Source organism: Microcaecilia unicolor, chromosome 5 (assembly GCF_901765095.1).
Source record: "Microcaecilia unicolor chromosome 5, aMicUni1.1, whole genome shotgun sequence".
In the NCBI taxonomy this organism is placed as follows: Eukaryota; Metazoa; Chordata; class Amphibia; order Gymnophiona; family Siphonopidae; genus Microcaecilia; species Microcaecilia unicolor.
The window spans coordinates 188115083-188139672 of record NC_044035.1 but is presented as its reverse complement, the minus strand read 5'-3'; the positions used below and the strand labels follow the sequence as shown (position 1 = coordinate 188139672).

Here is a 24590-nt window from a genome sequence, read left to right as displayed (position 1 = left end):
GCAGAACTAAAATTGGTCCAGGCTACAAAGATGCACATAAACTCTTCCAACTTGTAAACAATTTACTAAATACCACGCCGGTTACCTCCAACGATATAGATACCCCATCAGCAAACAACCTGGCCAGCTACTTCAAAGAGAAAATCATAAAACTACGATCTACGATACCCAGTAACACAATTCAGTATCCAAACCTCCTTGAGTGTCTAGACCCAATACATGGGGAATACCCAGCAGACCGATTATGGACCAACTTTGAAACGCTATCGATTGAAAATATCTCCCAACTACTCAAAAGGTACGCCAAATCGCACTGCAAACTAGACATCTGACCTAGCAACCTGATAAGAAGCGCCCCCCCCCCAACAATTTATAACAGACATCACGAGCCACTTGAATTACATGCTACAAAATGGTCTTTTCCCAAAGGATAAGGAAACATTTTACTTACTCCACTACCTAAAGACGCGAAGAAAAGTACTAATGACCTAACCAACTATCGCCCAGTAGCATCTATCCCGTTAATGACCAAACTTATGGAAGGTGCAGTGACGGAACAACTAACTGACCACCTAAATAAACACTCAATCTTGCACGAATCCTAATCAGGATTTTGATCGAATTACAGCACAGAAACAGTACTAGTTACCTTAATGAATAAATTTAAACAAGCTATTGCAACTGGCAATAACATACTCCTCCTACAATTTGATATGTCCAGTGCCTTCGACATGGTCAACCACGGAATACTACTACACATCCTGGGATACTTTGGAGTTGGAGGTAATGTTCTTAAATGGTTTAGAGGATTCCTGACAACTAGATCATACCAAGTAACAACTAATATGATGACATCAGACCCATGGATACCTGAATGCGGAGTCCCTCAAGGATCTCCCCTTTCACCAACCCTCTTTAACCTAATGATGATACCACTAGCCAAGCTATTAGACAATCAAAACCTTAACCCTACATATATGCTGATGATGTTACGATCTACATCCCATTCAAACAAGACCTAAAGGAAATCACCAACAAAATCAACCAAGCTTCCAAATCATGCATTCCTGGGCGGATGCATCCCAGCTAAAACTCATGCAGAAAAAACACAATGTCTTATACTCACATCACAACACAATACAAATTCACCACCATAACCCACCCCTAACTTCTCCCTCCCTATCTCAAACAATCTGAAAATCCTGGGAGTCACCAATTGACCGGAACCTCACACTCGAAAACCACGTGAAGAATACAACGAAGATGTTCCACTCCATGTGGAAACTTAGAGTAAAACCTTTCTTCCCAAGGGCCATCTTTCAAAACCTGATACAATCCCTAGTAATTAGCCACCTAGACTACTGCAACTCACTCCACGCTGGCTGTAAAGAACAGATCATCAAGAAACTCCAAACAGCCCAGAACACTGCAGCCAGACTTATATTTGGAGAAACTTAACGAACTTCCGCAAAGCTTTGAAAACCCATCTCTTTAATAAAGCTTACCACGAGAACCAATAATGACTAAAACACAACCCTTACACATTCTTTATCCAGAACGTCTCACTGTATAGCTGCATAACCTGATCCTCTTATCTTCTTTTATCCTTTATAACACCAATTGTATTTCTTCTCTGTTACGGCGATGCCATAACAGATCTCTGTAAGCCACATTGAGCCTGCAAATAGGTGGGAAAATGTGGGATACAAGTGCAATAAAATAAATTTCAGCCAGTGATGGTGCACAATGGCGCAAACCAGCCATATTCTACTATGTTATCTAGCTCTGGCTCTCAGCCACACCAGGAACCTCTGGTGCACAATGGCGCAAACAAGCCATATTCTACTACGCTATCTAGCTCTGGCTCTCAGCTGCACCAGCAACCTCTGGTGCACAGCCACACTGGCCAGTTCCTGACACTCTCACCTGAGAGATGGCTCTCGGCATTGGACAGCTGATGTGGCTTCTAAGGCACATTTAGAAAAGCTACCTTTTTAGAGGTAAACTGTTTGGGGAAGGTCTAGGGGTCTCCAAGTCTCGGGGATTGCCAAAGGACAATCCTAAAGGTTCTTTTAAATCCTCTCGGCCTTTTCTTTAGTTTTGTGAGGCCAAGTGCTACAGACCAGACAAATCTTACTCATCTTCCTTTTAGCGTTCGTGCTTCAAAACGAAGACAAACCTCTTTTCATGCTGACAGAACTCTGCTTCAAACTCCAGGTCTACCAATGTCTTCCGTGCCTCCCAATGTTGGGGTTTCATTTCACTCCTTGGATTTCATTGTAGGAGGATGCCTCTCTAGGTTCTACAAGGAGTGGACCAAAATTACTTTAGACCAGTGGGTCTTAGAAATAATAAAGCAGGGTTACCATCTGGAGAGCTTCCATTCCATCACAGACTTTTCTTTGGATCTCCATGCAAAGCTCCGGCCAAATATCAAGTGGTTTGAGACACCTTGTTAGCGGTTCTTTATTTAGGCACAGTAGAGTCTGTCCCCAGATGTGAGTGGGGAATGAAAAGATATTCCATTTACTTTGTAATTCCAAAGAAAAGGGGGTTTCTTACGCCTGGTTTTGGGCCTCAAAGTCAAGTGTTGAAGATTCAACTTTCAGAATGGAAACGATATGGTCTGTAATGGACAAATGCATTCCAACTAAAACTCAATACAGAAAAAACACACTGTCTCATCTCATCCCAATACAATACATAGAAACCCACAAACATAATCACCCCAGGATACACCCTCCCTGTCTCAGACAGCCTGAAAATTCTCGGAGTAACATTCGACCGTAACCTATCACTAGAGACCCAAGCAAAATCCACCATAAAGAAAATGTTTTTCTCAATGTGGAAACTTGAAACATATAAAACCATTCTTCCTGAGGGAAATATTTTGTAACCTGGTACAGTCCATGGTACTAAGCCAAGCAGATTACTGTAATGGAATCTATGCGGGATGCAAAGATCAAATCATAAAGAAACGTCAGACTGCCCAAAACACAGCAGCCAGGCTTATATTTGGAAAAAGACGTTTTGACAGCGCCAAACCACTCAGAGAAAAATTGCACTGGCTACCAATTAAAGAACGTATCCCTTTCAAAATCTGCACGACTGTTCATAAAATTATTTACGGCGAGGCACCGGGATACATGACAGGCCTCATCGACCTGCCAACCAGAAACACCACAAAATCTGCACGATCATACCTAAACCTCAACTACCCAAGCAGCAAAGGACTCAAATACAAATCCACCTATGCAACCAGCTTTTCCTACCTAAGCGCACAATAATGGAACGCATTGAGCCTGCATTGTGTGGGAAGTGCGGTACAAATGTAATAAATAATAAATTGCTAAAGCAGTAAAAACTAGCTCGACCACCTAAATTTTCGGAAAGCACGAAAGACAGACCCTGTTCATAAGAGCATACCCCACCGACCCAACATAAAAAATACCTGGTCATTTGCAACACAATATAACCAAAGACCGTAACGGACATTTTCTGACTCTTCTTTCCCCCTTCCCCTCTCTAACTTCCCCCCAGCTGCACCTGCCATACATGTAACTACCTTACATGTACCTCATTCCACTACAATATCACTTTGTATTCATTCAGACGGTAATCTGCTAACCGCCGTTACGGTTATATGTAAGCCACATTGAGCCTGCAAAAGGTGGGAAATGTGGGATACAAATGTAACAAATAAATAAAGTAATACCCTCAGCCAGCAGAATGATTTTCTAACCTTGCTGGATCTCAAGAAATCATACTTCCATATTCACGTTTAGCCTCCCCACAGAAGATTTCTCTCTTCCCATTGTTTCACCAGTAACTGGTGTGTTGTGTCTGTCTACCAGCAGGTGGAGATAGAGATTACAAACTGAAGTGAGTGATACTGGACGACCAGCCTCTCCATCAGCCAGTATAGCTCTATCTCCAGCAGGTGGTGGATGACTTCTCACCAGTTCCTGGATTCTTCTAGACTGGGGCTACTCCTGGGCCTTTTTTGGCCAGTTGAGTCTGGGGGTGTTTGGCAATGTCAAGCCATCCTTAGGGGCATACCTGTCTGGGTCCCTTTCTCATCCTGTCTCCCCTTGCCTCCCTTCAGGTTTTTTCTGGCTGTTCCCTTCCTCACGAATTAAAAAATAAATAAATAAGGGCAGCCAACGGGGAAAAAAAAGAGCAGAGTTGGGGCGCAACAGGAACTGCACACATATAGTGCTGCTGGTCAAGTTACCCTGTGGAGTGTGTGTTTGCCTGCTGGATCTTTTAGTAGCAGGTCTGTGGTTGGAAGGCATGTTTGCCTGGGCCGCTGGTGTGGGGTAAGTCCCTTTGATATCTTCTGCTGCTCTGGAACAGTCTTTTTTATGCTGATGGTGTGCATTTCATTTTGGCTCCCTCTCCTGACATGGCTCCCGCCTGTCAGCTGATGGCGGTTTCAGAGCTGATCCACAGTGTGCTGGAGGTCGCTGTTTCTCATGTGGGTCTTCCCTCTTTTTCGTTGATGGCTGCTGTGGGACTCCCTGCTTGGGGGGAGAGGGGACTCTAGGAAGACTTTCTTCCCATCGTTTGTCCTTCTTTTACGTCAAGCCTACATGTTGAAAAATTCTTTTCCTCCGACCCAGCTTCAGGCCCCGGCTATACCTTCAGCTAATAATGCTGAGTTTTTGGCCACTGTCCTTCTTAGTTTTCTTGGGGACCCTTCCCTAAAGTGAAGGAAATCTCCTCTTTTGGAGGTGGCATAGTTGGGGGCCTGGTTCCCCGTTTTCTTCCGTTGCTGTGTTCTTTGGGGACTCCTTCCGTCCCTCACGGGTGGATGACTTGAGGACGGAGAGTTGGTCGTCAGGAGGAACCTGACGACAACCCTATGGCTATCCATGTGTTCCGTATGGATGAACGTCGGCTCTATTTCTAATGTGTAGTTAGCTTTAAATATTGCGGATCTGAAGGCACAGGCTTTCTGCTTCGTTAATCCTAAAATGGCCAGCGCAAGAAAGCCTTCTAAGGAATTTCCAGTGCATGAGGCCATCCAGGAACTTATTTCAGCTCAACGGTCAGATCCTGACGGAACCCTCAATGTATCTAGAGCGATGTCTCGTCTTTATCCAGTTGTTGCGGACCAGTTTATTCTCCCTTCTGTGGATGCTTTGGTAATGACAGTTACCAAGAAGACCACACTTCCAGTAGAAGGGGACGTCGCTCTTAAGGATATGCAAGACCGCCGTCTGGAAACTTCTCTTAAGCGGCTTTTGAGGTTTCTGTGTTGGCACTCCAGGTCTCTAAATGGGGCCTCGTCAGAGAATTATAGGGCACTATCACTTCATTTTTCCTGGTGGCCATTCCTCTCCTTATTCCACCCAGCGCCTCCTGTCCTTTGACTGTTGCCTTCTCTACCTGTTTGACCACCCTTGATGATTAGCGACATAATCGCCCCCGAGTTTCTAAGAACCAAGATCTGTGGGCTTTTCTAGCTGTGAAACCATTCTCTAATGTTGTATTACAACACCTTGCTACACCTCTGCAATTCAGCAAAGACTATATACAAGACCAGGTGCAAAACACTTAAAATAAAAGCTCTAATATCAGAGATGTTTTCAAATGCAGTGCCCAGGTAAGCAAATAGATTTAACAGTTTTTAAAATGCAGTGGAACAAAAACAGGCAAAAGTTTAGAGAAACAGAATATAAATGCACAAATCACAGCACAAAGTGAGGATTAGCCAGGTAAATATAAGGAGGAGGGAATGCAGAAAATTTGGCTAATCTCAGACAGGTTTCAACCACAAGGTAGATCTCAAAAGACCACGTGTTGGGCCTTAGCTTCCCTATTTCAAAAGGCTAGCCAAACCTCTGCTTTTTAAATCTACCTACAAAAGACTAGATGGGGGAAGGGCAGGAGACTAGTTCAAAACACTTTAAGGAAATAAAAGTTCTAATATCGGAGATTTAACAGTTTTCAAATGCAGTGTTGCGGGGGAATTGGTCTACATGTCACTAATCAGGTTTGATGGTGTTCTAGAAAAATGGAAACTTCTGTCAGTGAATGCCTAGAAGGCATTTGACGTGGTAGTGTGAGAGAACGGACTTGGGGGTTCAAGCTTGTGGGTGAAGGCTTTTTATAAATACTCCTTAAGGCTTAGAGTGTGTGAAGGTGAATAACGAATACTCAAAATTTCCCCCTGAGTTGAGGAAGAAGACAGGGTTTCCCACTCTTTGCCTTACTGTTCATTCTGCGTATAGAACCCATGGCAGTGGTTAGAGCTAATCGAGATAGCAAACGAAGTAAGGTGAGGAAGGAGCAGTATAAGAGATCACTTTTTGCAGATATCTTCAGTGGGGCAATCTCTATTAACCTTATGAGTTATTACAGATTTGCAGTGTAAAAATTAGTGGTTTTAAAGCAAACGTTAGTAAGTCAGAAATGTTTATTTGATATACTGCTTTTAGGTAGAACCAAATCTTGAACATGTTTTTCAGAGCCAGGAGTGAATTAAATTAAGCTGAGCTTTGATTAGCATTGGGCAAAGGATAGCATTAGACATTTTTTTAAATTTCTCTTTATTAAGTTTCAATTATACATTTACATAAAATAAATGCAAGGAAAAAGGAGAAAAAAAAACTTATATCAACTATATAATTAATGGAAAAAAAATTATTACAATTTGTCCTCTATTGCGTCAAGATATAAGGAAATTAACAAGTAAGAAAAAAAATATCCTGTTAATTAACAGAAGAGAGATTAGAACACCCTTCCTGCCCAGTGGTTTCAGCTACCTGTAGGAGCATTCAAGGTTACTTCAACATTACCACTTTCTTTAACAGTAATAAACTGTAGCAATTTGACAGGATCAAAGAATACATAATGAACAGAATTCAAAGTAATTAGGCATCTACATGAGAATTTCAAAGTAAAAATGCCCCCTAGAGCCAGAATCCGTGACCGTAATCCAAGAAATTCCTTCCTCCTCCTCTGTGTAGATCTACTCAAATCAGGATAAACCTGAATCCTTGAGCCGAGAAATTGCTGTGAGATATGTCTAAAATATAACCTCAGTATATTATTTCTATCAGTCTCGAAGGCGAAAGTAACCAGTAAAGTTGTACGTTCAATGACCACCCCCAATGAGGTTTCCAATAATTCAGTTAAGTTTTGATCAGGATTTAAAGGTGTAGATGGTAATTTTAAACCAGAAATATAATAAGCTTTCACAATAGGAGGAAACAAATCTGTAGAAATGCCTAAGACTAATGAAAAATATTTTCGCAACATCTCTGTTGCGGGTATCAGAGGTGACTTCGGAAAATTCAAAAATCTTAGGTTATTTCGTCTTAGTTGATTTTCAAGATATTCAACTTTATTCCACATCGTATCCTTTTCAACAACAACAGACGCCATACAACTTTGAAGTTTTTTAGTCTCAGATTCATTTAACTCACTCTTTTTCTCTTGATTTTCCACCTTCTCACTCAAAACTCGATGTTGCTGTTTAACTTCGGCTATATCCGCCTTAAACGAATTTGAAGGTTGTAGCAATGTCGAGTTCAACGCCTGAATTGCGTCCCACAGGGTCTCCAATGTAACAACAGCTGGTCTTATCTGCCCACCAGGACTCACCGGAGAGGTTGCCGGAATGGGGGAAGGTGAGGAAACAACCTCACTCAAACTTCTACCCGATGGTAAATCTTCTGGCGCAGAAAAGCCAGCAGGGCCTCCTGTAGTCACTATCACTTCCGAGAGTGACTCACGAGCTGGCGTTAATCCTTCCCCGGGTCTTGGTGGAGCCGTTCGTAGAGGCAGACTCAAAGACGCCGTCTCTAAGCTAAGGTCTCTGAGCTGACTCGGAGAAACAACCAGGGTCGGTAGGTATGTTCCCTGCGCCTGAGCGCAAAAGGTCTCCAACGTCGTCTGTCGCAAAACAGGAACACCTCCGGGGCTCAAGGAGGCTTTAGCCCTGGTCTTTCCCTTTCTCTTCCCCATATCGGAGGATAAGAAAGACCGATTCGCGATGGAGATTCAAGAGCGCTCACGCAGCACCTCCTCTCACGGACGCCATCTTGACTCCAACATTAGACATTTAGGTTTACAATCCTATTCTCTGTTTAATCCTTTGAATTTTCTTTGGGGTGGGGGCGGGTGGGTTGCTTAAGAATTCCATTGGGATTGTATGTGTAACACGGAACATCGGAGTGTATATTGGTTGATGGTAAAGACTTGCACGGGATTTGCGGGAATCCCAAGGAACCCATGGGGTTCCTGGGGGAGGGGATGAAAGCAGTTCTGCGGGGTTCCCGTGGGGACGGAAACAGTTCCTGTGGAAGTGTACTCTGCATTTCTGCCGGCCTCTTACCTACCGAGTACCAAGTTCTTTGAGTGCTGTCTCCTCCTCCTCCTTGCTTTAACAGCACAGATGCGGAAAGTCTCTGTTGAGGAGGTGGTAGAGACACAAATGATGACAAAATTCAAAAAGGCGTGGGCTGAACACACAGGATCTCTAATTAGAAAATGGAAGTTTTAAAAGACCTAAACTTAAATGGCTGCATGTGTGTGGATGTGTTGAGTGACACTTAGATGAACTAGGGCCGATACCAGGCAGACTTGTAATGTCTGTTTCTTATATATGGCCATCTGGTTTGGGGTGGGCTGGAAAGGGCTTAGACAGCAACTTTACTGGCTGGAAGATTAGAACAGTGCTAGATAGACTTTTACGTTCTGTGTCCCACAAATGAGAAGACGAATAGGCTGGAGTGGGCTTCGAGGGCAACTCCAGCGGTTGGAACATAAGGATAGGGCCTGGTGGACTTGAGACCATAATCAAGTGTATAATATCACATTCATTGTTGATTTAATCATGAGTTGAGAATGAGTGTGACTATTGAGCAGACTGGATGGACCATTCAGGTTTTTATCTGCTGTCACTGTTACTGTTAATCCTCAGCTCTGTCACAGGCACAAGCATCAGATGTCACCTGACCTACTTTTGCGTGCATATGGTGACCTCTTAGCACACAGTACCAGTGAATCAGAGACAAATCTTACATGTGCACACCAGAGTGTTCCAAGTTCCAACTTCATTCCTTCCTTGCCTGCTGTGGCTCGAACCCAGAGAGAGACAGAGAGCCGACCAGAATTTTTTTTTTATGTACCATTAAATTCTTACGGGACTGAGTGGGGACAGGTTAAAGTCTTGTGGGGCTGGGTTAAATTCTTGCAGGGATGGGTAAGATTTCTGTCCATGTGCAATTCTCTAGTTGACGATTGGATTTCTATGGATGTTCCGTGCATTCATTTCAATATAGATGGGTTAAAGGGGGAGGGTGGGTGGAGGTTCAGGGTCAGGGCTGGATTGTTTAGTGTTTTTCTGCTCCGCCAGAGGACTGCAAGAACTATGGCCCCTCTGGCTTATGTGAAGTGTGTTTGAGAGTTCTGATTTAGGGTTTGGAATGCTTCTCTTTTCAAATTGGAGCTTGCACTCTTTTGCTGCTGTTAAAATGAGATGTCATCTGTATCCAGTCTTCTATTGTATATTGTTTCTTGATGTTTCTTGATGTTTTTTGTAATATGGTGCTTGTTTTTCAATAAAAAATATTTAAACATTAGGTTTACAAATTGCTGCTGACAGATATAAGATGTAATCTTTCAATTATGCTCCTTTGTCTCAAATAAGGATTTGGAAATGAGGGATAGGCTTAATCTGTCATGGCTGGACAGAATTGCAAGTATAAAGATTGTAGTGCCTTACAGACTGCTACCTTTTGTGGTTGTTACAGATAGCCCAGCATAGCATATTCCCTATCATCAAGCCGATCAATCCATAGACTGGTGGGTTGTGTCCATCTACCAGCAGGTGGAGATAGAGAGCAATCTTTTGCCTCCCTATATGTGGTCATATGCTACCAGAAATTCCTCAGTATGTTCTCTATCTCAGCAGGTGTGTGGTCACACAGCAGCAGCTCTGGCTAGGTCTCCAAGCCTAATTGTTTAGGTTTTGTTGAGTACCTGGGGTTGAGGGCTCTTCGTGAGCAAGTGCAAACCTGGTGGTGCCAGGTCCCTCCTTTTCTCCCCCCTCCCGTTGGCTCCGTTAAACAAAAAAAAAAAAATTTTTTTTAAACGTTCAAAAAGGACGTCCATTTGCAGCTGCTCACTGGAATAAGTCATTGTTGCTCGGAGCAAGAAGCAGGTAATTTTTACCTTTTACTAGCGGGCAGGGGGTTCCCCGAATGGTCTCCATGTGGCTATGGCTGCGGATGGCAAGGGCGCGAAAAGACGCTCCCCGGAACGCGTTCATGCGCCTAGCGCGGAAGCGGGGGGATCAAAGGTAGAGTCGCCCTTTTTGGGCGCCCTTTCGGAACCGGGAGAGTTCACCGGTTTTTCCTCCAGCGCGGCGGCCTTTCCCGCCTTAGGCGCCCATCCCCTGCTGGCCGCCCTCCCGGTTGTGACCGGCCACGCGGCTCGGTCGGCTTCTTCTTGGGCCGCCCTCGAGATGGGAGACGTTAACAGCTTGGTCGCCCTTGAATCGGGCAACAGTAAGAAGTCGGCGAAATTAAAACGCCCTTCTTCCCGCGCGGCTCCTTCTCGGAGTTTCGCGCCGGACACCATTTTTGACGCGCAACACGCCTCTCCCCCACTACTGGGAGCGCAGATGGAGGGCGCCTCTAGGGCCGCGGCACAGGCTGCAGAAATGCACAGGCTGGGGGGTTTCTCCCCTGAGTTCATTTTGCTGCTGCATCAAGCCTTTCTTATGTTGAACACTGCCCCTGCCCACCCCTCTGATCGGGGTGATGAGGCCTCTATGCTTAAGCGCCCTCGGGTGGATATTCCACCCTCGGTGGACTCGGTCTCCTCTGATGTGGATGACGGCAGCGTTTCTGAGTTCTCCCAGAGATCCTTAGCGGAATCGATGGAAGAGACTGATCCTCACTCGGATGGAGCGGGCGACCCCTCTGCAGCGCGGCTTTTTCGCTCAGAGGATTTGCCCAACCTGCTTGTGCAGGCCATGAGCATTTTGAAGATTGCCTCTCCGGAGGAAGGCTCTCTCTCAGCCTCTACTGGCTCCGCCATTATGCTGGGAATGAAGCGCCCGCCTAGAACCTTCCACGTTCATGAAGCCATGCAGACCTTAATTTCAGCGCAATGGGATGCCCCTGAGGCGAGCCTGAAAGTAGCCAGGGCTATGTCCCGTCTGTACCCCTCCCCTGAGGGGGAACGGGAAGCCTTTGTCTGGCCCACAGTAGATTCCTTAATCACTGCCGTGACTAAGAAAACGGCGCTGCCGGTAGATGGTGGCACTGCCCTGAAGGACGCCCAAGACAGGAGAATGGAGGCGGCCTTAAAGCCGTCCTTTGAGGCGGCCGCTCTGAGTTTGCAAGCCTCGGTTTGCGGCTCCTACGTGGCTAGGGCGTGCCTGAATGTTTTGCAGCGGGCTTCCCCCTCTGACCCTTCCTGGAGGGCGGAACGGCCGACCCTGGAGTCGGGTTTGGTTTACTTGGCAGACTTGCTGTGTGATGTTTTGAGAGCCTCGGCCAAGGGCATGGCTCAGACAGTCTCTGCGCGGCGGTGGCTCTGGCTTAAGCACTGGTCTGCTGACCATGCCTCTAATCTCGCCTAGCCAAGTTGCCTTTTAAAGGCAAGCTGCTGTTTGGGGACGAGCTGGACAAGATCGTGACGGAGCTCGGCATGTCCAAGGGCAAGAGGTTGCTGGAGGTCAGGGCTCTGGCCGACAGTGCCCGTCCTGGTCCCTCTAAGGGCCGATTCCAGGAAGCCCGTCGGTATCGCTCGGGCAAGTCAGCCTCCTCTGCCTCCGCTTCCTTCAAATGGAACTTCTCCCCCAAGCAGCATTCCTTTCGTAGGGACCACCGTCCCGGAGGTTCGTCCTCCGGCCCGCCCCCAGGGTCGCGTACCCAATGACGGGGACCTGGTCCATGGCCCAGTGCAGATAGGAGGAAGGTTGTCCTCGTTTCTGGGCAAGTGGACCAGGGTAACTTCAGATGCTTGGGTTCTGGAAGTCATCAGAGATGGCTACAAGCTAGAGTTCTGCCGACCCCTAAGAGATGGGTTTGTAAACTCTCCTTGCAAGTCTCAGGTCAAAGCAGCTGCTGTGCAGCAGACTTTGAGCAACCTGATCCGCCTGGGCGAGGTGGTCCCGGTGCCAGTAGATCAGCTTGGCAAGGGGCGCTACTCCATTTACTTTGTGGTGCCAAAGAAAGAAGGGTCTGCTCGGCCTATTCTCGACCTCAAAGGAGTCAATCAGGCCTTGAAAGTTCGGCACTTCCGGATGGAGACCCTCTGCTCCGTAATAGCTGCGGTGAAAAAGGGAGAATTCCTGGCCTCCCTGGACATCAAGGAGGCTTACCTACATATTCCCATCTGGCCGCCTCATCAGCGCTTTCTGCACTTTGCAGTGCTGGGCCGACACTTCCAGTTCAGAGCCCTCCCGTTCAGGTTGGATACGGCTCCGCGGACCTTCTCCAAAGTAATGGTGGTCATCGCGGCCTTCCTCCGCAAGGAGGGAGTGCAAGTCCATCCCTATCTGGACGACTGGCTGATCTGAGCCCCTTCCTATGCGGAGTGCGGGAGAGCTACAGACAGGGTCATTGCTCTTCTGAGCTCCCTGGGATGGATCATCAACTGGGAGAAAAGCCAGCTGCGCCCGACTCAGTCTCTGGAGTATCTGGGACTTCGATTCGACACCCAAGTGGGCAGAGTGTTCCTGCCGGACAACCGGAGCGTCAAGCTTCAGACCCAGGTGGGCCGGTTCCTAGCCTCCTCTACTGTTCGGGCTTGGGACTATGTGCAGCTGTTGGGCTCCATGACGGCCACGATGGAGGTAGTGCCCTGGGCCAGGGCTCATATGAGACCACTACAGCACTCTCTTCTGCGGCGGTGGACTCCAGTCTTGGAGGATTACGCGGTACGCCTTCCTTTGGATCCAGCGGTGCGAAGGCGCTGAGCTGGTGGCTGAGGCCAGGCAACCTGTCCGCAGGAATGCCTCTTACGACCCCGGAGTGGGTTGTCGTCACGACGGACACCTGCTTGACGGGCTGGGGAGCCCACTGCCTGGGACGGACAGCGCAGGGGCTCTGGTCTCCTGCAGAGACGAAATGGTCCATCAACCTCTTGGAGCTCCGAGCCATTCGATTGGCGCTTCTAGAGTTTCTCCCGGTACTGGTGCTGAGGCCTGTACGGGTCCTGTCGGACAATGCACGGCTGTGGCCTATGTCATTCGCCAGGGAGGTACCAGGAGCGCCCCGCTAGCCAAGGAGGCGATGAAGCTATGCCTGTGGGCGGAAGCGAATCTGGAACAGCTGTCGGCGGCCCACATTGCGGGAGTCATGAATGTCAAGGCGGACTTTCTCAGTCGCCATACCTTGGATCCCGGAGAGTGGCAACTGTCTGCTCGGGCGTTCTTGGACATCATGAAAAGCTGGGGCCGGCCGAGCCTGGATCTGATGGCGTCCTCGGCCAATTGCCAAGTGTCGCGTTTTTTCAGCAGAGGACGGTACCCTCGATCTCTGGAAGTCGATGCTCTTCTCCAGCATTGACCGGCACAGGAGCTTCTCTACGTGTTCCCGCCCTGGCCCATGATGGGCAGGGTGCTAGGCCGGGTGGCAAAGCATCCGGACGGGTGATCCTGGTGGGTCCGGATTGGCCCAGACGTCCCTGGTATGCGGACTTGGTCAGACTTTCGGTGGACTGCCCTCTGCGGCTACCAGCGGAGCGGGGCCTCTTACATCAGGGTCCCGTGGTGATGGAGGATCCCTCCCCCTTTGGTCTTACGGCCTGGCTATTGAGCGGAAGCGGCTGAAGAAGAAGGGCTTCTCAGACCAGGTCATCGCCACTATGCTGAGAGCGAGGAAGTGCTCTACTTCCACCGCTTTGGGTTTGGCATACATTTGCGTTGTGGTGCGAGGCAGGCTCTATATCGCCCTTCACTGCTCCAATATCTTCAGTGTTGGCATCCCTGCAAGAGGGGCTGGAGAAAGGCCTGTCGCTCAGTTTGCTGAAAGTCCAGGTGGTGGCTCTAGCTTGCTTCAGGGGTCGTCTGAAGGGGGCTTCCCTGGCTTCCCAGCTGGATGTGGTACGCTTTCTCAAAGGAGTTAATCACCTGCGCCCCCCTCTGCACTCGATAGTGCCTACGTGGAATCTCAATCTGGTACTAAGGACCTTGCAGAAGCCGCCCTTCGAGCTCTTGCCAAGGGCATTGCTGAAGGACCTGACGTTGAAAGCAGTCTTCCTGGTGGCTATCACATCAGCCAGAAGAGTTTCCGAGCTCCAGGCGCTCTCGTGTAGAGAACCGTTCCTGCGATTCACTGAGGCAGGAGTATCGATTCGCCCAGTGCCTTCCTTCCTGCCCAAGATTGTTTCTCGATTCCATGTGAATCAGCAGCTTTACCCTCCTTTCGTAGGGAGGATTACCCAGGGGAGTACCCTGCGCTCAAATACCTGGATGTTAGACGGGTCATCATCAGATACTTGGAAGTGACCAATGATTTCCGGAAGTCGGATCATCTGTTCGTGCTGTTCGCAGGCCCGCGTAAGGGTCTGCAGGCATCTAAGCCTACAGTGGCACGTTGGGTCAAGGAGACAATCGCGTCAGCTTATGTGGCGGCGGAGAAGATTCCGCCTATTCAGCTGAAGGCACACTCTACTGGAGCACAAGCAGCCTCGATGGCGGAGTCCAGATCTGTCTCCTTGGAAGAGATTTGCAGAGCGGCTACTTGGTCGTCGGCTCATACCTTCTCACGACATTACCGCTTGGATGTGGCTGCTCGGACCGAGGCCCAGTTTGGGGCTTCAGTGTTGTGTTCAGGGATTTCCATGTCCCGCCCTGGTTGAGTACTGCTTCGGTACATCCCACCAGTCTATGGATTGATCGGCTTGATGATAGGGAAGGTAAAATTATGTATCATACCTGATAATTTTCTTTCCCTTAATCATAGCCGATCAATCCATAGCCCCTCCCAGATATCTGTATTGTTTGTGTTCTGGTTATATTTCGGGTTCAAGTTCAGTCTTCATTGCCTGTTCACGAGGACTTCGTGTTCAAGTTCTTCCAATTGAAGTCTCTTCGAGTTGAGACGATTTTGTGTTACAGTGAGCTGCTGCTTCCTCTCCCCCTGTTTCGGCGGTGGCTGGATTGATAACTAAATTATGCCGGCGCTCCCTCCCGCTTCGGGCGGCTGTAGGGTAGCTTTGTATCCCTCCCGCTTCGGCTGTGCTAGGGCAAGCCAGCTCCTCCCGCGGTTGCGGTAGCAGGATAAGCCAGTTCCCCCCGCATCAGCGGGTGTGGTTTCCCGCCCATCGCCCCGGCGGTGGTGCGCTGGAATATTTCCCCTCCCCCGCTTCGGCGGTGGTGAGCTGGGCAGAGTGTCCCTTTGTGGGTGTAATTCTCTAAGTGCTGAGTCCTGCGGATGGAGCTTTGATATCGACATACTGAGGATTTTTCGGTATCACATGACCACATATAGGGAGGCAAAAGATTGCTCTCTATCTCCACCTGCTGGTAGATGAACACAACCCACCAGTCTATGGATTGATCGGCTATGATTAAGGGAAAGAAAATTATCAGGTATGATACATAATTTTACCATTCTGTTTATCTGGATGAAGGCATCTGATTATCTCATACCTTTTGCTCTAAAAGTTCTGATGTACTAGGTGTTCCTGATTTTTAGAAAATATTACTTGGCCTCCCAGTTATGTGCAGTGGTTGACTTAAACAATGGGTTTAAAAAGAACAGGTCCTTGGGAGATGGAGGATAATATCCTGTGTGTGGTTTCTTAGGGATGGCAGAGGCAGATGGGCACTGACAATCCCTATATACTACACACACTCGGAATTTGGAAGGATCAAAGGAAATGACTAGGAGAGGGTAAAACTGTTTGACTTAACATCTATCTGCTTTAGATGTGATTTTCCACCTGGAATAGCGCACTGCATTTAGGTACTGGGAGCAGAAGATTTTAATTTGGGCTATTGGGGTGAGTGGTAAAGTGTGAGGATTTGAAAGTTTGCGAACTCAGTACTCCCTGGATGTTAACAGCCACTTTAAATTTCAATTTCAAGACTTGGTGCATGAAACAACCAATTTGTATGTAAATGGGGAGGGGCTGAAGGGATTTGTTAAAAAGATCCCAGAAGGCAAGTTAAGGCTCATTTTACTTTTTGGTTATTCAGTATGAGAGAGAATGGATACAAGCTTTTATATCATTGGAATTTTACACCATATCAACTGAATAAAATATATCCCTCAGTACTGAATGTATTGGAAAGATTTGGGGAAAACAAAGAAGTGTTTCATGTTGTAAACAGGCCCGCTGCGCCAGTAGGGGGAGGAAGGAAGTCTCCTCCCCAGGATTAATCCCAGCTCCACACAGTGCCACCAACCAGATATTTTCAAATATTCTTTTCTTTTTCTTTTTGGTTTCCAAGTTACAGACAAAAAGCTTCAGTCCAGCCCTGAGTTAGGGCTGCCCCAGGCCGGGCTGTGCTGCCCCTCACCCAGCAATCCAAAGTCTCTGCCCTTTCTTGAAGGGCTGCAATAGTCCCCTTTGAAAATACCTCTTTTCAAAGTCCATATCACCAGCCGTGCTGGCCTCTAAGCAGGATTGTTCCCTCCTGTGCAACCAGGGTTTCCAGCTCCAACACAATCCTTACACCACAATCAGGAGCAGCTGGGGGAACCAGGCTTGTAACTCTTCCAGCCCTCTGCCCTCCCCACAGCAAACAGTTCTAATCAAAACAAGCTTCCTTACAGCAGGTTTATAAATCAAAACATCTTTTAAACTCATAAATTTCCACCTTCAGGTGCTACCTTCCTCAGGGCTCTCCAGCTCCCATTCCATCATGCTTTCTGCCTCTTGCTCAGCCTCCTTAACCCCCTCCTCCACCCAATCCAGCCAATCCTCCTCCTGCTTCTCACCCCACCCTTCCCTCTTACAGGTGGGAGGCATGATGTACTGATTACTGAGCCAAGGGAATTGAGCTTCTTCATTCTCCCTCCCTCTTGTGGTCAGAGTTGGTATATAGCCAGCTTGCCTATCCCTGGGGCTCCCCTTTCTGGGACGGGCAATGCATTCTGGGAGACGTAGTTCAGGGTTTTGTTTTCATTTTGTACCTCTGGGCTGTAGCCTTGTCACAATGTGGAGGATGTGTCCAGTTTTTCAAGAATATTGGGGTAAATATCAACAAAGTTTTAAAGACCTGAATTGAGGGCAATGCATGCTTGTTTTAAATGTATATGGACAAGAAGGAATGGGTATGGGTGTTATGCTATCACACACATTTTAATTTCTTGTAAAACATGTATAAGCCAGAAACTATTAAAGCAGTATACCTTCAGGTATAGTAGGTGTTTTCATTCCCTGAAGGACCCTCAATCTGAGTTTGTACACTCTGTTGACTCGACGGTACAAACTCAGATTGTATCATGGCTGACACAATGTTAAATGTGGAGGAGGTATCACAGAATTCTCCGAGGACAAGCAGGCTGCTTGTTTTCATTGATGGGTGACGTCCACGGAACCCCCTCCAATCGGAATCTTCACTAGCAAAGACGTTTGCTAGCCCTCGCGCGCCCATGCGCACCGCACATGCGCGACCGTCTTCCTGCCCGAACCGGCTCGTGTTCATCAGTCTTCTTTTGTCCGCGCTCGGGGGACGGTCATGTTTTGTCGCCGTTTCGTGCCCCTCAGAAGACCTCGTGCGTCTTTCGCGGTTTTTCTACTTTTTTCTCTATATTTGTTTAAAAAAAAAAAAAAGGATTCCCCTTTTTTTTCCCGTATTTCTAGCTTTTTCCCAGCGTAAGTATCCTTTCGCTTTCGGGAGCAGCCTTGTTGGCCGCCCGTATGGGTTTTTCCCCCTTTTTTTTCGGTGCCTATTGTCATCATTGCGGATTTTGATTTCGCCGGCGCGATTTTTCCACCCATGTCATCAAAGCCTTCCAGCAGCTTCAAGAAGTGCACCCAGTGCGCCCGGATAATCTCGCTCACTGATAGGCACGCTTCTTGTCTTCAGTGTCTGGGGGCTGGGCACCACCCGCAGGCCTGTAGTTTTTGTGCTCTTTTGCAGAAGAGGACTCGTGTAGCGAGATTAGCCCAGTGGAACGTTCTGTTCTCCGGCGCTTCGACGGCAACAGCATCTCGGGATTCGTCAAGTGCATCGGCGTCGGCAACACCGAAGTCTTCGGGGAGTGCATCGGCGTCGACAGCATCGAGACATATTCCTCCTGCATTGACGGTACCAAGACTTCGGAAGAGTGCGTCGGCGTCGGTGGTACCGGGACCCCCGCTAGTGCTGATGTCGTCGGACGGTGGTGCTTCGTCTGGAGTGCAGGTGAGGGCTGTCCATTCCCCTGCTGGTGGCGGTGAGCCTTCGGGTAGGTCTCCTCCTGCCCTGAGGGCTCCTGCGGTATAGCCCCCCCGGGATCGACCTTCTTCGGACCCGGCCCCAAGAAAGCAACGTCTGGATTCAACGTCCTCCTCATCGGTACCGGGGAGCTCCGGTGATATGCTTCGCTCGAAGAAGTCGAAGAAGCATCGTCACCGGTCACCTTCCCGACTTGGTACCGGGAGCTCTGGGTCGCCGAGGGAGTCGGCACCCAGCAGGCATCGGCACCGGGAGGACCGCTCACCCTCCATCCAGGAGGTGTCGGTGTGCTCTACCCCGGACAGCCCTGTACCGCCTCCGCGCCCGGAACAGATTTTGACCTCGACGCCTGCACCGGCTTCTCAGTCTTTCTCCACAGCCGCTCTGCACGAGAGTCTCTGGGCCGTTCTTCCAGGCATCCTGGAAGAGCTGTTACGCCCTTCCCCTCCGGTACCGGGGGTGCTTGCACCACTGGTGCCGTTGAGTGAGGCGACGGCTGGCCCTTTGACCGGGGTGAGGTCCCCGGTACCGGCTTCGGCTGCCTCCCGGGTGGACTCCCCGACGACGTCGGGGGAGGGAGCTTCGCCGCTGCCGGCCAGGGAGTCCACCTCTCGACGCTCCTGCCGTGGCCGTGTTTCCACGGAGTTGGAACGGGCGCGGCTTCAGACGCAGGTGCGTGAACTTGTGTCTGATACCGATGATGATGCCTCGTGGGAGGCGGAAGAGGACATCAGATATTTCTCTGACGAGGAGTCTGATGGCCTTCCTTCTGACCCCACTCCCTCCCCTGAAAGGCAGCTTTCTCCTCCCGAGAGTCTGTCTTTCTCGACCTTTGTCCGGGAGATGTCTACGGCCATCCCCTTCCCGGTGGTCGTGGAGGATGAGCCAAGGGCTGAGATGTTTGAGCTCTTGGACTATCCTTCTCCACCTAAGGAAGCGTCCACAGTACCCATGCATCATGTCCTAAAAAAGACATTGCTGGCGAACTGGACCAAGCCACTAACTTAATGCCCACATTCCCAAGAAGATCGAATCCCAGTATCGGATCCATGGGGACCCAGAGCTGATGCGCACTCAGTTGCCTCACGACTCTGGTGTGGTGGATCTGGCCCTGAAGAAGGCTAAGAGTTCTAGGAAGCATGCTTCGGCGCCCCTGGGCAAAGACCCCAGAACCTTAGACTCCTTTGGGAGGAAGGCCTATCATTCTTCCATGCTCGTGGCCAAGATTCAATCATACCAGCTCTACACGAGCATCCATATGCGGAACAGTGTGCGGCAGCTGGCGGACTTGGTGGACAAGCTCCCTTCTGAGTAAGCCAAACCGTTTCAGGAGGTGGTCAGGCAGCTGAAGGCATGTAGGAAATTCCTGGCCAGAGGGGTATTTGATACCTTTGATGTTGCGTCCAGGGCCGCTGCTCAAGGTGTGGTGATGCACAGACTCTCATGGCTGCGTGCCTCCGACCTGGAGAATAGGATCCAGCAGCGGATTGCGGACTCCCCTTGCCGAGCGGATAACATTTTTGGAGAAAAGGTCGAACAGGTGGTAGAACAGCTCCACCAGCGGGATAACGCTTTCGATAAATTCTCCCGCCGTCAGCCTTCAGCATCTACCTCATCAGGTAGACGTTTTTATGGGGGAAGGAGGGCTGTTCCCTACTCTTCTGGTAAGCGTAGGTACAATCCTCCTTCTCGACAGCCTGCGGCCCAGGCTAAGCCCCAGCGCGCTCGCTCTCGTCAGCAGCGTGCGCCTCAGCAAGGCCCCATAGCTCCCCAGCAAAAGCAGGGGGTGAGCTTTTGACTGGCTCCAGCAGAGCATAGCCGAGATCAAAGTGTCCGTGCCGGACGACCTGCCGGTCGGGGGGAGGTTGAAAGTTTTTCACCAAAGGTGGCCTCTTATAACCTCTGACCGTTGGGTTCTTCAAATAGTCCGGCAAGGATACTCCTTCAATTTGGCCTCCATGCCTCCAAATTGCACACCGGGATCTCAGTCTTTCAGCTTCCAGCACAAGCAGGTACTTGCAGAGGAACTCTCCGCCCTTCTCAGTGCCAATGCGGTCGAGCCCGTGCCACCGGGGAAAGAGGGGCTGGGATTCTATTCCATGTACTTCCTTGTGGAAAAGAAAACAGGGGGGATGCGTCCCATCCTAGACCTAAGGGCCCTGAACAAATATCTGGTCAAGGAAAAGTTCAGGATGCTTTCCATGGGCACCCTTCCTCCCATGATTCAGGAAAACGACTGGCTATGCTTTCTGTACTTGAAGGACGCCTACACGCACATCCCGATACTGCCAGCTCACAGACAGTATCTGCAATTTCAGCTGGGCACACATCACTTCCAGTACTGTGTGCTACCCTTTGGGCTCGCCTCTGCGCCCAGAGTGTTCACGAAGTGCTTGGCTGTAGTAGCAGCGGCGCTTCGCAGGCTGGGAGTACACGTGCTCCCCTATCTCGACGATTGGCTGGTGAAGAACACATCCGAGGCAGGAGCTCTATAGTCCATGCAGATGACTATTCGCCTCCTGGAGCTACTGGGGTTTGTGATAAATTATCCAAAGTCCCATCTTCTCCCAGTACAGAGACTCGAATTCATAGGAGCTCTGCTGGATTCTCGGACGGCTCGTGCCTATCTTCCGGAGACAAGGGCCAACAATCTGTTGTCCCTCGTCTCCCGGGTGCGAGCGTCCCAGCAGATCACAGCTCGGCAGATGTTGAGATTGCTCGGCCACATGGCCTCCACAGTTCATGTGACTCCCATGGCTCGTCTTCGCATGCGATCTGCTCAATGGTTTCAGGTTGCTGGGGATCTAGAGGACGTGATCCACCTGTCCACGAGTTTTCTCAAATCCCTGCACTTGTGGACGATTTGGTCCAATTTGACTCTGGGACGCCCTTTCCAAATTCCTCAGCTGCAAAAAGTGCTGACTACAGATGCGTCTCTCTTGGGGTGGGGAGCTCATGTCGATGGGCTTCACACCCAGGGAAGCTGGTCCCTCCAGGAACAAGGTCTACAGATCAATCTCCTGGAGTTGCGAGCAGTCTGGAACGCTCTGAAGGCTTTTAGAGATCGGCTGTCCCATCAAATTATCCAAATTCAGACAGACAACCAGGTTGCCATGTATTACATCAACAAGCAGGGGGGCACCGGATCTCGCCCCCTGTGTCAGGAAGCCGTCAGCATGTGGCTCTGGGCTCGCCGTCACGGCATGTTTCTCCAAGCCACATATCTGGCAGGCGTAAACAACAGTCTGGCCAACAGGTTGAGCAGGATTATGCAACCTCACGAATGGTCGCTCAACTCCAGAGTAGTGCGCCGGATCTTCCAAGTGTGGGGCACCCCCTTGGTGGATCTCTTCACATCTCAAGCCAACCACAAGGTCCCTCAGTTCTGTTCCAGACTTCAGGCCCACGGCCGACTGGCATCGGATGCCTTCCTCCTGGACTGGGGGGAAGGCCTGCTGTATGCTTATCCTCCCATACCTCTGATGGGGAAGACTTTGCTGAAACTCAAGCAAGACCGAGGCACCATGATTCTGATTGCTCCTTTTTGGCCGCGTCAGATCTGGTTCCCTCTTCTTCTGGAGTTGTCCTCCGAAGAACCGTGGAGATTGGAGTGTTTTCCGACCCTCATCACCCAGAACGAAGGGGCGCTTCTGCATCCCAACCTCCAGTCTCTGGCTCTCACGGCCTGGATGTTGAGAGCGTAGACTTTGCCTCTTTGGGTCTGTCGGAGGGTGTCTCCCGTGTCTTGCTTGCTTCTAGGAAAGATTCCACTAAGAGGAGTTACTTCTTTTTATGGAGGAGGTTTGCCGTCTGGTGTGACAGCAAGACCTTAGATCCTCGCTCTTGTCCTACACAGACCCTACTTGACTACCTTCTGCACTTGTCTGAGTCTGGTCTCAAGACCAACTCTGTAAGGGTTCACCTTAGCGCAATCAGTGCATACCATTACCGTGTGGAAGGTAAGCCGATCTCGGGACAGCCTTTAGTTGTTCGCTTTATGAGAGGTTTGCTTTTGTCAAAGCCCCCCATCAAACCTCCTACAGTGTCATGGGATCTCAATGTCGTTCTCACCCAGCTGATGAAACCTCCTTTTGAGCCACTGAATTCATGCCATCTGAAGTACTTGACCTGGAAGGTCATTTTGTTGGTGGCAGTAACTTCAGCTCGTAGAGTCAGTGAGCTTCAGGCCCTGGTAGCCCATGCTCCTTATACCAAATTTCATCATAATAGAGTAGTCCTCCGCACTCACCCTAAGTTCTTGCCGAAGGTGGTGTCGGAGTTCCATCTGAACCAGTCAATTGTCTTGCCAACATTCTTTCCCCGTCCGCATTCCTGTCCTGCTGAACGTCAGCTGCACACATTGGACTGCAAAAGAGCATTGGCCTTCTATCTGGAGCGGACACAGCCCAACAGACAGTCCGCCCAAATGTTTGTTTCTTTTGATTCCCAACAGGAGGGGAGTGGCTGTGGGGAAACGCACTTTATCAAATTGGCTAGCAAACTGCATTTCCTTCACTTACGCCCAGGCTGGGCTGGCTCTTGAGGGTCATGTCACGGCTCACAATGTTAGAGCCATGGCAGCGTCAGTGGCCCACTTGAAGTCAGCCACTGTTGAAGAGATTTGCAAGGCTGCGACGTGGTCATCTGTCCACACATTCACATCTCATTACTGCCTGCAGCAGGATACCCTACGCGACAGTCGGTTCGGGCAGTCAGTGCTTCAGAATCTGTTTGGGGTTTAGAATCCAACTCCACCCCCCTAGGCCCATTTTTTGTTCTGTTCCAGGCTACACTCTCAGTTAGTTGGATAAGTTGTTAGGTTAATCTCAGTTATGTCCTCGCTGTTGCGAGGCCCAATTGACCATGTTTGTTGTTTTGAGTGAGCCTGGGGGCTAGGGATACCCCAATCGTGAGAACAAGCAGCCTGCTTGTCCTCGGAGAAAGCGAATGCTGCATACCTGTAGAAGGTATTCTCCGAGGACAGCAGGCTGATTGTTCTCACAAACCCGCCCGCCTCCCCTTTGGCGTTGTGTCTTCCCTTGTCTTTGTCTTGCTACATACGGGACTGACGAACACGAGCCGGTTCGGGCGGGAAGACAGTCGCTCATGCGCGGTGCGCATGGGCGCGCGAGGGCTAGCAAACGGCTTTGCTAGTGAAGATTCCGATTGGAGGGGGTTCCGTGGACGTCACCCATCAGTGAGAATAATCAGCCTGCTGTCCTCGGAGAATACTTTCTACAGGTATGTAGCATTCGCTTTATACCGTGTGGAATATCTGTTCTCTTGATAAACTTGAATCTATTAGGAGGCATTGTATTAACAAATTCTTAAACGTCTGCAAGCATTACCTAAAATGGACCCTGAAATGTATTGATTTTTTTTTTTTTTTATTTGTATTATTTTATTGGTCACTATATGCTATTCCAATATGATTCTGTTGGTATGTATGGTTAAATGTTTCTGGCTTAAATATAAAGGTAGATGGAGGGGAGGAGAGATATTAAAGTGCTAATGTTAAAACTTGAACATTGGAAAGAGTATCAGCAGGGATAACGGAAACAACAAATCAGTACTGCTCATGCAAACACTTTATTGCATCATAAAGGACTTGTCTCAGTAAGGGCTTGACTCAACACCAACCGTGTTTTAGCTGTAGAGCCTGCTTCAGGAGTCTAAAGCTTGAGCCCGTAAAGGGTATTCTTTGATGGAGCAGTCTCTCGTATGAATCAACTCTAATTCAGTATGAGTACTTGCAATGAGAGATGCACTTCGGCACACACCGTGTCACTATTAATTTGGATAGCTTCTGTCAATCTTTAGACACCTGAAGCAGACGCTGCAGCTGAAACACAACTCATATTGAGTCAAGTCCTTTGTGATGCAATAAAGAATTTGTGTGATCAGAACTGGTGATTTGTTTCCGTTACCTTGCTGCTGCTCTTTTCATTGTTTGACCTGCGGAGGATGGTTTCTTCTTTTTTTTTTTTTTGCTTAAAGCTTGAACATTGGTATGTATTTAAAAAAAAATGTAACTTATAAAAAGAAATTATTCAAATTTTTTTTCTTGATGTATTCTAGATCGATTCCTCGTGTCTTACATGGGAAGGGCAGCAGTGTCAGGGTAAAGCTGCTATTGTTGAGAAGTTATCGGTAAGAAAAAAGGAAAATCAGTATTTATATTAGTGCACCAGAGCCTGCATTGTGTGGGAAAGCGCGGGGTACAAATGTA

The 24590-nt window shown here is 49.0% G+C and overlaps 1 protein-coding gene across 1 annotated transcript in view; it reads left to right on the top strand.

Moving 5' to 3' along the window:
- NUTF2 (nuclear transport factor 2) overlaps nt 1–24590 on the top strand; it is a 335108-nt gene that overhangs the window by 156905 nt on the left and 153613 nt on the right. Inside the window, exon 3 of the mRNA XM_030203663.1 lies at nt 24440–24511. Within this exon, the coding sequence (XP_030059523.1) occupies nt 24440–24511 (72 nt within the window). The remainder of the gene's footprint in view (nt 1–24439; nt 24512–24590) is intronic.